Here is a 15,053-nt window from a genome sequence, read left to right on the forward strand (position 1 = left end):
TTATCATCTGAAGAAATTTTATATAAAAATAAAGTTACTATTTTCTGTTCCCTATAACCAGATTCAGAGTTCAACATCAAATTTGAGATTACAGAATCTTTTAATAAGAATAGGTCAAATATCTTAACTATTTTCATAAGATAAATAGTGTATGTATTAATCTCAAGGCTTCCCTATATACAGTGTAAAAAGTATTATATTGAGGCAAACTTTTATAAACTTAACTTCATGGAAATATACTGGCTTTGATAATTATTATGTTATTATCCTAGAAATAAATGCATATGCTCTTCAAAATATTGGGAGTCATAGAGTGTTCTGAGAATAATGCAATGGTAATGCTGAATAAGTTCACCTGTCCATGCTTGGTACAATTGCAGGTCATTCAAATGAAAGGAGTTTCATATTCCGGTGACTTGGTGACCTTGTTGGAACTGCTTCATAAAGATGAATGCTGTCTGAAGCAGTTCCATGGGTTACAGCTGTGTGACACGTAGACAAATGCTAGCTTATCGTAGCATAATTAGACAACATTTTCGAACTGTAAATAAATACACACATTTCATAACAGAACTATATACCTATAGTTATGTGCTATATTTCCTGGAACTAAATTATTCCTGAGACTGAAAAAAAAAAAAAAAAAAAAAAAAACACACAACCACACACACACAATAAAACTTTCAGAAGGAATCATGTGACTAAACCACTTTCAGAACATTGAACACAAATGGTTAGAAGTATGAACAGTTTTAAGTTTAAAGACCTGGTGAGCTATAAAACACCACTAAAGTCAAATCCTGATACTTATGGGTAGATTACAGATTTTAAAATAATGTATGTACTGTTTCATGATTCGAATATTTGATGCAAAGAACAGAGAAAGACAAATGGTCTGGCCTCTCTATTTTTTTGGATACTACAAATGTTTCTATCTAGCCACATCTCTTTTCTAGCTGTAGAGCACATGCCCAAAGTCATTTAGATTTGTCAGAAATGAAAAGTTCTTTTCTTTACAGTAAAGTAAATATAAGCGGCTTTTGTGGCCTGTAATTGTAACAGTAAGGATTCATGAAGTTCCTGAGATGAGAGCTGTTTCTTCGATGGCGTGGCAGTATTTTGTACAGGAGTTGTTATATTTTTATGTTTATATTCTCAAAGATGATTGTTATTGTGAGTTCATTGGAATGGTATTTAGTATCTGTATCTGTCATTTTGAATTTGAATATAAAATCAAATTTTTCTTTTTTCATAATTCTTGTTAAAGTTTAATATTTATTACTTATCCCACCCACCTACCCCACCAAACCTTTTCCCTTAAAAAAGAGGCTGCTCTGCTGTTTACAAGGAGGCTATAAAGTCTTGGTATCATGTTCTCTTTTTGCCTCTGAAATTTAGTTGTTTACTCAGGAAATAGCAAACACTGTGGACTGAGGGTGTTCAGATCCTTGCTTTAATTGCTTGCATTCCAGTTGATTTATGTAGAAATGCTAGGCTATCACTTCGTAACCATGTGTACTTTTGTCAGTTTTTCTAATTTCTTTTGATCTTGGGCATGAAAGATTTTATATGCTTTCACAGAACTAAATTTTATATCTCTGCTTGCTGGTATTATTTTATCCAGATGTTTTCATAACTCTTTCTCAGTAATAATTGGATCTGAATTTGTGCCTCAAAGAATAGGAATTCAAAATTTACTGATGGATTTAACCATAAAAAATGCAGAAGATTTCCTTAGTAATTTGACTTAAAAATATATAAAAAATATAAATTCAAATTAAATTTCTTTCTAGGAATATGTATTTATATATATATATCCCTATATGTCACCTATACAAAATTTCCATTAATTGCACCAATTGATGGAACTTTTCTTTGCACCAGTTGATGGAACTTTTTCTTCCCTCATTCCTGTGTAATTTTAAGTCAAGGGTTGAAGAAGGCTGTTGACCTTGTTCAATCCAGATCTTAAAATTCTCTTTATCTCTTGCTGGTAAATTGACCTGTGGCCTCCATTAGCTTTATTTATTCATATTTTTCCTGATCTTCAGAGTCCTAATTATTCTGAACTTTACACTGCTTTGTTCACTTGTGAATAGTTTTAAACAAACTATAAAGATTAAAAGCCACAACTCATAATGAAGGGGAAAATCCAAACTTTTCAAAGATCTCCTCAATCCTTGTTTATCTTAGAAATTTTTACGAATAAACCAGCATCTAAAAGTTATTTTCATACATATTTCTTCTCTGTATCAACATACAGATAAAGGATATTAGATAGAGACCATAAAATCACAGGAAAAGAGTAATTCTAGCATTTTTTTTTTAAAGAGCAGACAAGCCTACCTAGTAGAAAAGAAAATCCCATTACTCTACTCAAACTTGCCTTTGTAAGGAACCTGACAAGTTTCAAGAAAAGATAAAAGCTAACTCAAGTAGTCATAGAATCCCGAGAAAGTATTTTGCAAGAAAAAAGAGAAAAAGAGTGATTAAATTGTTCTAGAAGACTCTTGGCACAGAGTGGACATCATTTCTGACACCTAAATAGTTTACTTAAAAAAATTTTTTTTTAAAGATTTTATTTTTAAGTAACCTTTACGCCCAGTGCTGGGCTCGAACTCACAACCCCGAGATCAAGAGTCACATGCTCTACTGACTGAGCCAGCCAGGTGTCCCTGATGCCTGAATAGTTTAAATTAACTTCAGATGTAGAGGAGCTATTCGTAAGCAATTAATGTAACTCAACAGATTTTCCCTAGTGTAAAACCTCAGAGTATAAAATCTTTATTAAGAATGAATTATCTAGAGGCACAATATATTTCTTAGCAACACTTATAATATCTTAGAGTATCCCAACATCTTTAGGATAAGATATAAAAATGTACATGGCATTATGCACAAATGAAGAAAACACTTCTGGGGCAAGAAATCAGTTTTATTTCTGTTTTCACTGCTTATCTGTTATTGACTTTTAAATTATTTACTAAAAACGATTGGCCAATCCACTCTCCACTCATTTGTTTTAGAATATTCTGTGCAATCATTTTTTGAAATGAGAAATTATGTATATATTTTTTACAATTAAAAAGTGACACATGTTCCTAGGAAAAATAGATAAAATAGCATCTAAATATAGCCCAATAAAAGTGTGAGCATTTATATTTGCAGGCTCTTATGTATCATTTCACTGCTAACATTTCCTTCAAAGAATACTTTTAAAAGACGTTAAATGTACATAATAAAATTTGAGAAAGAATTATTTTCACAAAGGCCATTAGCCAGATGCTTAATAAGAATTAAAACGTATTTATTGGTTCTGACAAGAAATGTAAAAGTAGACTTAAAACATCCATGACTAATGCCGTACATCAGAAAATTTTATTACCCTTCCCTGAAAATTGGTGTCAGCCTCGATAAATAATGGAAGTTCTAAATGTTTGGCTAACAGTATAGAGTGTGGCACTGTTAATGTTGAACCCTCAGGAGCTATGTTACAGAAATAAGGAAATGTATAGAAAAATATTCGCTCCCTGGAATATTTTTCTCCTCTTTATTTTTGTAATTTAACATTTCAACATCGTAGTAAATAGCAAGCAGTATATAGATCATTCATTTGCCGATTTTAAACATCTTTTCACATGAAAAGTTAACAGGCAATGAATTATGTGTGTGTATGACTTACAAAAAAATTAACTGCAGCTAAATCATCCATAAGGTGTGTTTGGGGCATCATATATCAAATATGCAAGTTTTATGTCAGAATTTTTGGTGCAACTTAGTCTGTAATCAGCATGCATTTGGGAAAATTTAATTTTTTTCCCTTTCATTTCAGGCATCAACTCCCAATTGGCCTATAGCATTGCTTCAGGTGATAGCCTTGGTCAGTTTACAGTTGACAAGAATGGTGTACTGAAAGTCCTTAAAAGTTTGGACCGGGAAATTCAGTCCTTCTACAACCTGGTTGTTCAGGTGCATGACCTGCCACAGCTTCCAGCCTCCAGATTCACAAGCACGGCCCACGTCTCCATTATTTTGTTGGATGTAAATGATAACCCACCAACATTTCTTTCCCCTAAATTGACATACATTCCAGAAAACACACCCATTGATACTATTGTTTTCAAAGCTCAAGCAACGGACCCAGACAGCGGCCCAAACAGCTATATTGAATACACCCTGCTAAACCGTTTGGGAAACAAGTTCAGTATTGGAACCATTGATGGTGAAGTGAGGCTCACTGGAGAACTGGATAGAGAAGAGGTTTCTAATTACACTCTGACAGTGGTGGCTACAGACAAAGGTCAACCAGCTCTCTCTTCGTCTACCGAGGTTGTAGTTATGGTACTTGACATCAATGATAACAACCCTGTTTTTGTGCAGGCCTTGTATAAAGTGGAGATTAATGAGAACACACTTACTGGAACAGATATAATACAAGTATATGCAGCAGATGGAGATGAAGGTACAAATGGACAGGTTCGCTATGGCATTGTTGATGGTAATGCCAATCAGGAATTTCGGATCGACTCTGTCACAGGGGCCATCACTGTGGCTAAGCCATTGGATAGAGAAAAAACTCCCACTTACTCTTTAACTGTTCAGGCAGCAGATCGTGGCAGTACCCCCAGAACTGACACCACCACTGTCAGCATTGTTCTACTGGATATTAATGATTTTGTTCCCATGTTTGAGCTGTCTCCATATTCTGTAAATGTCCCCGAGAATTTAGGGACACTGCCCAGAACAATTCTTCAGGTTAGTATATTTAAATTAAGCAAATATTGTGTTCACTCTAAGACATCTAATTTAAAAGTCCACCCTCTCTGGGGTCCCTGGGTGGCTCAGTCAGTTAGGCATCTGCCTTCGGCTTGGGTCATGGTCCCGGGGTCCTGGGATCAAGCCCTGCATCGGGCTCCTAGCTCAGCAGGGAGCCTGCTTCTCCCTCTCCCTCTGCTTCTCCCCCTGCTTGTGCCCTCTCTCTCTCAAATGAATAAATAAAATCTTAAAAAAAAAAAAAGTCCACCCTCTCCTACACCCACCTCTTCTTCATTCTCTTCATAAATACTTAACTGCAGATAAACAAATCTTGAAAAGGAAAGGTTAATGAAAATTATACCTAAGAACCTATTGATTTCCTCGTAGATTAAAATGTTGTATTTCAGTTATGTTCTTCTGTGTGTAATCATGTTGCACACATTTACATATTTGTGTATTTTGAATTTTGTTTCAGTATAACAGTAATATCTAAACATAGTAAGAAAATAAAATGAGGGGCGCCTGGGTGGCTCAGTTGGTTAAGCGACTGCCTTCGGCTCAGGTCATGATCCTGGAGTCCTGGGATCAAGTCCCGCATCGGGCTCCCTGCTCAGCAGGGAGTCTGCTTCTCCCTCTGACCCTCCCCCCTCTCATGTGCTCTCTCTCTCAAATAAATAAATAAAATCTTTAAAAAAAAAATAAAAAAAAAAAAATAAAAAAAGAAAAGAAAATGATATAAAAGTTTGAAAACATTGTTGTTTTCATTGTAATGAAAACATTACATTGTTCTCACTTCCTTTTTTACAAATCCAACTACCTAGATGAAACTGCTGTCAAAAATTTTTGTGAAACCTTCCAAAAATACTATGCTTTGATTTTATTCATATTTTTACACAAATAATACATATTTACTCTGTACCATTTTTATTTCTTACTTGAAACTTAAAAGTGTGCCTTTGGAAACTTTTAATATTGGTACATAGGACATTATTTTTAATGGTACATTTTACTTCGTGATAGACCTTGTGTTAGTTTTACTCACATTCCTGGCATGCCTTGTTCTCTCCTATAGGTGGTGGCAAGAGATGATGATCAAGGTTCTAATAGCAAACTCTCATATGTTCTACTTGGTGGTAATGAAGACAATGCTTTTACTCTCTCAGCTAGTGGAGAACTTCGAGTAATACAGAGTTTGGACCGCGAAACAAAGGAGCACTTTGTCTTGATGATCACAGCTACGGATTCAGGTAAATCTTGTCTGGTTGTGAAGAATCTCTTCACAATATAAATAAATGAAAGTATGTTTGTCTACCATGAAATTAAATATTTGTTGAAATGTGCTAATCCTTGGAACTCTGATTATATCTATATGATTTAGAGCACACATATCACTTTGTGAAGTTGGTGTATAAATATGTAAGTGGTAAGGGCTTGAGTACAGAGCTCTATTCTTGTAAGACAAAATGCATCCTTGCTCAGCAAGCCATCTGAGTACCTTTGAGGATGACCTGATACTCTACCACTTGAGCCGTGAGGCATTTCAAGTATTTTAAGCTTTGAAAACATCCAGATGGGGGCGCCTGGGTGGCTCAGTCATTAAGCGTCTGCCTTTGGCTCAGGTCATGATCCCAGGGTCCTGGGACCAAGCCCTGTGTCGGGCTCCCTGCTCAGTGGGAATCCTGCTTCTCCCTCTCCTACTCCCCCTGCTTGTGTTCCCTCTCTCGCTGTCTCTCTCTGTCAAATAAATAAATAAAATCTTAAAAAAAAAAAAAAAATCCAGATGGTTCTAACTGGTCATGGAGATAATAGAGTGGGTCCAGAGTTTTACTTCATTAGTATTCTAGGTTTTGTAAGTAGCTGTAACAGGTATTTGATGAAGCCCCACAGAGCTCCAAAAAAGAGTATCAGTGAGAGCCAGTATTCTCATTGAGTTAGCAGTGTAACAGACTACGATAAAAATAATGAAAAATAATATACATTAGTTAGCTTTTAGTGTCTGGAAGTAGTAATTATGTAACGTTGTATAGCAGGTAGTACAAAATATAATTTATTCAAAAAAGATTTACCATTATTTTGTTTTGCATATATTGATTCTATAAATACTGAAATTTCTAATTCAAAATCGAAATAATTAAAAATTGGTCAAAGAAACTTTAGACCTTGAAGAAAGTGTGTATTGCTTAATTATTTGTTGAGTAAATGATTGAATGAATGAATTAATCATTGATTTCCAGGAGTGGTAATGAATTATGAAACATTGTCCTATGTAACATTCATTTATAATAATAGTCACAACTTGGGGTACTTGAATGGCATAGTCGGTTAAATGTCCAACTCTTGGTTTCAGGGTCATGAGATCAAGCCTGACATCAGGCTCCACGCTCATCATGGAGTCTGCTTGGGTTTCTCTCTCCCTCTCTTTCTGCCCTCCCCCTCAAATAAATACATAAATCTTTAAAAAGCATAGTCACGACTTATTATTTAAGTATTAAAGAATTTGATAATGTTGACATAGTTTTTAAAAATGTGTTGAAATTGTTTTAAGCCAAGACACTTTGTTGGAACCTTAAATGCCTAAAATTATATACAATTGTGTATGTGTGTTTATATATTTATATTCATGAATATGATATATATTTATATAGATAAGTAGATGTGTGGATACCGATACAGAAGAACAATTGTGAGTTTACGAATGAGCTGTTTTTACTGTTGTTGAAATGTTTTTGATGAACATAATTTATTAATATTTTTGTTATATATGACCAATTCCGGAGTATACAATATATTGTTTCATGTCACCACTTATGAAAGAGCAGGAGATTTTGAGATTACAAGTAATGATAGATTTATGTTCAGTATTCAAATGATAGTGTCGCTGATTATTAATTGAGGAGGCTCTTATATATTATTTGCTATTTGCTTTTGGGAATGTAATTATCTGAGACCTACAGAGAAAGCACTATTCCCTGTATTTTTTTTTTTTTTTAATATGTGTGAATGACCATGTTACATTTTATGTAAACTATAAAATTCTGAGGAATGATGAACAGAATATGGTGTGGTAACCACATAAAGCTTAAACCAAGTTGATCTGAAGCATGTTTTATTATGTGTGTAGTCAGTATTTTGCTTCATGGTTAGTAGGCACAAAGGGTAAGCATCCCCATGTAAAAAAAATGCAGCCACTACCACATTGCTCATATCAATCCAGTATTTCAAGAGTCGCCTAGAAAGAAGAGAGGATAAAACTGAGTAGAAGCTAATAGTCAGATATTTAGAACCAAGGTTTTATTACTAAAACATCCCAGTTTTAGCTTCTCTCTCCAGTTGCTACTGAAAATATGTGGTCAATTCTAGGCGTGCATGAAAACATAGCTTTTGTGGAGGTGAAGTGGGGAGGAGAAACCAGGACCAGAAATCTAGTTGGCTAAGTCAGCAGTCACGTGAAGGTCATCCCCAGGTGAGAAGCAGGATGTGACTGTGAGAGTTAGGGGTGCAGTGCAGGGTGACTTGGGATGGGCAGGCACAGCCCACAAGTTCTCCATCAGAGGATTTGTACTTTGGAACATTCTAAGTCAAAAGGCATGGCAGAGAAGGAATGTAACCATGTAGACAAGAGTGCCTGTTTTCAACCACATAATTCTGAGAATTTAAATTATTTTTGTGTGTCTATGCAGTCAAGGGGTGGAAGATATTGTGAAGAAGAAAGGAATGTTGTTTTTTGTTTTGTTTTTGTTTTTGTTTTTGATATATGGCCATCTGTGTCATGCAGTATACCAGGTTTTACAGACATTAACCAGTTTCTACACATCACTTTCTTCATCATCTTGAGGACTTAACCTGTTCTTTTGACTTGACTTAGAGTAAACTCAAACTCAGAGTGGTTAACTAATTTGTTCAGGGGATGCCTGGGTGGCTCAGTCGGTTAAGTGTCTGCCTTCGGCTCAGGTCATGATCCCAGGGTCCTGGGATTGAGCCCCACATTGGGCTCCTTGCTCAGCGGGAGCCTGCCTCTCCCTCTGCGTCTTCTCTCTGACAAATAAATAAATAAAATCTTAAAAAGAAAAATAATTTGCTCAGGATTACACAGCTATGTGGCAGAGTATGATTCAGACCTCAGTCAGCATAGCTGACTTTCAAGTTCAGAGTATACAGTGTTTTTAGTGTGTAGGTAAAGTAAAATTTGAAAAAGTAATATTGATTTCCAAAATTATTTTATTTGCAAAACAAACCCACTAATAATCTATGTGATATAATGATAAAAACTTTTAATTTGAATTTAAATCTATTTGAATTCTAGTTCTGTCATAATTTTCTTTGTGATTCAGGCAAGGTATATCATCTGTCTCAATCTTAGTGTCTTCTTCAGTAATATGGTGATAATTAACTATAAAGTAGTTTATTATAAGGTTTGATTGATACAACATATGTTAAATTACTAAATATGCCTATCACAGTGTGTAAATGATGATTTTAATAAGAATGGCAATTCATGCATTTTGAATACTTTAAAGTTCTTAGAAATATTTGTCCTGTCCCTTACTACATAAGTATTCTTACTAGAAGATGTATAGATGCATTGGTTTAAAAAACATTTTTTAGAAATTGCAGGTCACATTGTTTCATTTTATACTTTACTACTTTAGAAAGTTTTTTATTTGTAGCAGAGATTTCTTTTCAAACTTCCAAAGAATATGTTATGTAGTAAGTATTTCACCATTCAAGAAGACCACAGATTTTTAAAACTGTAGTTCAGCCAATCATAGTTAAGGAGGATTTTGTGGACTGACCAACAAACTTAACCAGTACTTGTGGTACTGTTTCTCCATCAAAATGACAATATAGAAGGGACATTTCATTAGGAAAAAGAAAAAAAAGAAAAAGAAAACTTGTATTGATAGAGCTAAAAGTGTTTTCTTCTAATAGACATAGGTGAATGAGCCTGTTAGGAGGAGCTTCCATGAGGAGGAGATTCAATAGAACATTGCTCTAAATGGGCAGACTGTGAGGAACCAAGCTGGTTCCAGGGAGCCAGACTGTGTGAGTTCCTGGTGCCACGAGCCTTGAGCCTGAGGAAAATTAGGGACCTAGGATTCTTAATGTAAGGACAAATAATAGAATTATAACTCTAATTTCTATGAAGGATTATTGCCATTAAATGAGAAATGCGAAGATAGGTGTGTGTTGATTCTGCCCAATATTGAGATAACAGAGTTATGAGTTATGGAAATTCATATTATCAGTAAAATTAAGGAATTTGGAAGTTTGTCATTCAGAGCCTTAAGTGTGGTGTTAGGGAACATGATGGGAGGCATAAATGAGATTCAGCATTTTGGTGGCCCTGGAAATTAGAGAATTGATTGAACTTTGTCCCAAAGCACAGATTTTTATGAGAGCTCTTTTTTTTTTTTTAAATTTTTTTGAGTTGCCCTGAAATGGACTGATGTGTCTGAGCTAATGGAGAAGTATTCAGTTAGGTGTCTGAAGATCACTTAATATAGATCACATAGAAAACAATCAGAAATTGTATAGGAAAGGACTAAATTATTTTAAAGTCATTAAAACTCATATGTGACTATGATTTTATGTTCAATTCATTCGCATACTTTGGGTATCACAAATAAACCACTTTTATGTGAGTTTGAGATACCAGGTTTCAGAATCTACCATTTAATCCTGTATTCCAACAATGAAGTTTCTGACAGAGGATTTAAAATACAGATTAAATGCTTAGATTTAAAAGTCAAATTGGTAGGCGACATGAGAAAATTCAGAAAAATATGGCAGCTTTTAGATCCCACATGCCATGGTATTCTCAAATTTGCAGCATTCTAAGAACCAGGAAAATATCAAAGTAGTCTAAGTAAGAAAAAAAAATTGACAGCTTTATTCTAGGTCACAAATCACTTTTCTTTTGCTTTTTAAAAATTCTTACCTGATGGCAACCCAAAAATGAGTCAACTTTGGCAATATGGCAATAATTGAATCAGCAGGGTTTATTTATTCATTTTTATGTATTTATTTTTATTAGCAAAACTTTAAATCTTTGAATATTTTTGTTGGAGAAAATATTAGCATTCCACTCTCATATTTTTATTTACTGACAGCACAGATATCAAGTAGCACATCTGGAAACTCTCTAACTACTCCTGTCTACTGCTTAAAATGAGTTACAACCACACTATCACATGTATGTGGGGCTGAAGGTTACATTGCTAAATAACAAAACCAGAACACAGTATAATAATTCTACCTCGTTTTTTCCTATAGGATTAAATTTTAAATGGTAGTTTAATGAGTTGAAACTATAACTCAGTTAAAAATAATATTTTATTTAACTATAATTAAAAATTAAACATCCCCCTTCATTCTGTATTCCCTACTGTTATTTTTTCCCAGAAATATGTACTGTATCAAGTACAATTTTTTTTAATTTTAAAGATTTTATTTATTTGTTTGAGAGAGAGAGAGAGAGTATGAGCAGAGGGGAGAGGCTGAGGCAGAGGGAGAAGCTGACTCCCTCCTGAGCAAGGAGCCCGATGCAGGACTCGATCCCAGGACCCTAGGATCATGACCTGAGCTGAAGGCAGATGCTTAACCGACTGAGACACCCAGGCACCTCTCAAGTACAAAGTTTTTGAAGCTAAAGTTTCAACTTGGCACAGTAATGAAGGTCCTGCAGAGAACCTATCACTATGTGGTTCCTTCTAAGAGGGCAGCTGACTTTAAAGCAGTTAGTGCCCTTCACATGGTTTGGCATTCTATTCTCAAGTAGCCTTCCTTAGAAGAGTTTTCCTTATCATTGTCTTATATGTGCAATAAATAAAATAATATGATTTTAATATAGTAAGTTGCACAGAATTATAGGGAACCTAGAACAATACACTTAAAACATTAAATCAGAGAATTAATTTGCAAAATGGAAGTATATCCTGAGGTAAATACATAGCTCTGTAGTTAAACTGAGGCTCAAATCTCACCTCTGCCATTTCCTAGCTACATAACCTGGCATAAGTTTACCTTCATGTTCATATTGATAAAATGAATATACTAATTTCTACACGAAAAGCTTATTGGCAGAAATAAATAAGAGAATGACTTACTTTAGCTTTTAATATTAGTCAGCATGTTTGCTGAACATCTCAAGCTCAGTAAGGCCAAATAAAACTTTTTGACTCTAACTACCTCCCTACCCTCCATAAATTGCTCTGTGTCCACAAGTTCCCAATTGTTGTTATTATTCTTTGTTCCTCTTTCTCTGTACCCCACATTGAACAAGTCCCTTGACAAGTAGACTCTGCCTTAAAAAAACATCCAAAATGTCCTAAATTTATCCACTTTTCTTCATTTCTACTACCACCACTTTGGTCTAAGCCAGGGCTAATATAATAGCTCTGTAACTGCCTAACTTTTCTCCCCAAAGTACATTCTCCAACAAGCAGCTCATGAACTTTGAAACTATAAATCAGATCATCATGCCCCATCGCTTGCTTGAAAACCCTTCAGTGGTTTCTAAGAATAAAGCCTGAATTTCTTTTTTTTTTAAATTTTTTTTATAGTTATGTTAATCCCCATACATTACATCATTAGTTTTAGATATAGTGTTCCATGATTCATTGTTTGTGCATAACACCCAGTGCTCCATGCAGAACGTGCCCTCCTCAATACCCATCACCAGGCTAACGCATCCTCCCACCCCCCTCCCCTCTAGAACCCTCAGTTTGTTTTTCAGAGTCCATCGTCTCTCATGGTTCGTCTCCCCCTCCGATTTCCCGCCCTTCATTCTTCCCCTCCTGCTACATTCTTCTTCTTCTTTTTTTCTTTCTTAACATATACTGCATTATTTGTTTCAGAGGTGACACATGGCATTAAATGACCTGGCCTCTGTCCACCTATCTGACCTCCTCTCTCTCCACCCACTGCCGCCTTCATCAGGTGCCTTCCCTTGAGCCCTGGGCAGGCTCAGCCATGGTCACCTCCCAGCTCTGCATTCAGTGTCATCAGGTTGATGGGTTGAAATCGGCCAGTGTGGAAGTATTTGCCACACCAAAATTCACAAATGCTGCCAGTCCGGTGGCTTGCTTCTGGAGAGTACTTGTCAAACTTTTATTGCAAATTGCTAATGCCAGTTAATCTGCCCTCTTTTAATTTAAAAATGCCAACCTTGTCCTGCCTTTTCCCCTGTGCCCATGTGCTTCTCTTTATCTGGAGTGTTCTACTCTATAGCTGGCTTTTTTCTTTTTTTTTTTTTTTTTACGGTCAGACACATCATGTCTTGCTCATTTTGTTGTTATATCTAGGTGAGATGTCAACTTCTCAGAAACAATTTATCTGACCACCAATCTAATGTAATCCCCTCTCTCCAGTGTCACTCTCTATCACTTTACCTTGTTTTGATTTTTTTTTTTTTTTAAGATTTTATTTATTTATTTGACAGAGAGAGAGAGAGCACAAGTAGGCAGAGCGGCAGGCAGAAGGAGAGGGAGAAGCAGGCTCTCCGCTGAACAGGGAGCCCAATGCGGGACTCGATCCCAGGACCCTGGGATCATGACCTGAGCCGAAGGCAGACGCTTAACCATATGAACCACCCAGGCACCCTACCTTGTTGTGATTTTGTCTTAACATTATTATCTGAAACTATATGCTTATAAATAATACATGAGTATGTGCATTTTGTTTACCCCATCAATAGCTATCCTTCTTCCAGTAGAATAGAAATTTCCTAAGTCTTGTCAAGAAATGAATTGCCAGAACCACCCAGAACAGAACCTGTGACATAACAGGTGCTTAATAAAATCTGTTGAATGAAAAACTGATTTAATGGGTGAAAAATGATGATAATTAGTAACCAATTAATCACCGCCCTGTTATTTTAATATACAAGTGTTATTTCATATTTATTTACCATACTTTTAGTTTATTGTATATTTATCACTTGCAGATTTTTTCAAAGGACCTACCAAAAAGGAAAAGTGCCAATCTTTTTAAACTCATGGCTGAAATTCCAGAAGTTTTTGCTATGTTGGTTGTGGTCATTCAAATTGACCTCTTCTTTGAAAAACAGCACAAGTGTTTAAGGCTCTGGAGTGTTTAGTGTGATGTGATAAATTGCAGTCATATGTAAGGACCCAGTGAAGCATTTTATGGCTTTAATTTCAGTTTCAAATACTTAAAATAGTGTTTGAGCTATGTTCTCATGACTTTCCCCTGAACCTTCTGGATCTTATTCAATTCTGTTATCTGTTAGATGTTTCTAGGTAGGACTTGTCCTACTCTGTGCTATGCCACCTACCTTTTCTTAATTTGATTCACTAATTCAAAATCTGCATAAGAAGAAACCATGAGCTTTCGAAGTGTTACCATTTGGCAATTCTTTCTGTGGGCTTCGCAAAACAAAAAAGTGTGAGCCTTCCATATCTCTCAAATACGCAAAGCACCTTTTTAGCTACAAAAACTATATCATACATATGGTATTTAGCTTCATGTGGCTTAATAATAAGGGCCTATGACTCTTCACATACATGTAATATGAAAAGATTCACTTGCTTTGAGTTTCGTTGTAGAAATTTTGGTGTTTAGATATACCATCCCAATAGATAGACATCTATACAAGTAATTTTTCCAGATCTTTTTGATATATGCTTTTTTAAATTCAAGATGATCTTCTGCCCTCACCAGTAAATTTGGAATCTGTGAATCATTAATATCTGCACTACTCTTTCAAGGAACTGCATTAGTATGTGAGAAAGCAGTAAAACAAGGTGATATGACAATAGGGGAATGTTAGTCATAATTCAGTGTATAAATTGGAAGGATTTTGAAAGAGAACTGTCTATGAAAAACTTCCAAATTAGAGAAACCTGACTTAAAATGGTAGTTTTATAGCCAGAAGCCTTCTTGGAGATGAGCCAGTCCATTTTCTTTATATTTGAGATAAGAAAAGTGAGGCCTGGAAAAATAGGCAGTTTGCCAGAGCTTGAAGACCAAGAGTGACAGAGTCAAGAACAATATCAAGGATTTCTGCCTTTCAACTGAGTTCTTTCTCACGTCTACTGTATTTATGAAGCAGGATCTGCTGACTCTCTGCATAACATAGATTTCCAGAAACACGATTTTAAGAAAGCTTCTCTTCTTATATGCTGTTCATTGTATCCTCCTAATGCATAAAAAGTTTAACTGTTATTTTTTCCCAAATAAATTAATGTTTCAAAATATGTTTAAGTGAAGTCAAATTAATTAGAATCAGTAATTTCAATATTGATCTTTTGAAAATAGGCTTAAATTTAGCCATTGTT

General features: G+C 35.2%; 1 protein-coding gene across 1 annotated transcript in view; it reads left to right on the top strand.

Annotated features, from left to right (window-relative positions):
- The window catches only part of FAT4 (FAT atypical cadherin 4), a 174,968-nt gene that overhangs the window by 94,460 nt on the left and 65,455 nt on the right, over positions 1-15,053 (top strand). The window contains exons 5-6 of the mRNA XM_032412791.1: positions 3,833-4,755; positions 5,828-6,002. Of these exons, the coding sequence (XP_032268682.1) occupies positions 3,833-4,755; positions 5,828-6,002 (1,098 nt within the window). The remainder of the gene's footprint in view (positions 1-3,832; positions 4,756-5,827; positions 6,003-15,053) is intronic.

The sequence above is a fragment of the Phoca vitulina genome, unplaced genomic scaffold, assembly GCF_004348235.1.
Source record: "Phoca vitulina isolate PV1807 unplaced genomic scaffold, GSC_HSeal_1.0 scaffold14, whole genome shotgun sequence".
NCBI classification, from domain to species: Eukaryota; Metazoa; Chordata; class Mammalia; order Carnivora; family Phocidae; genus Phoca; species Phoca vitulina.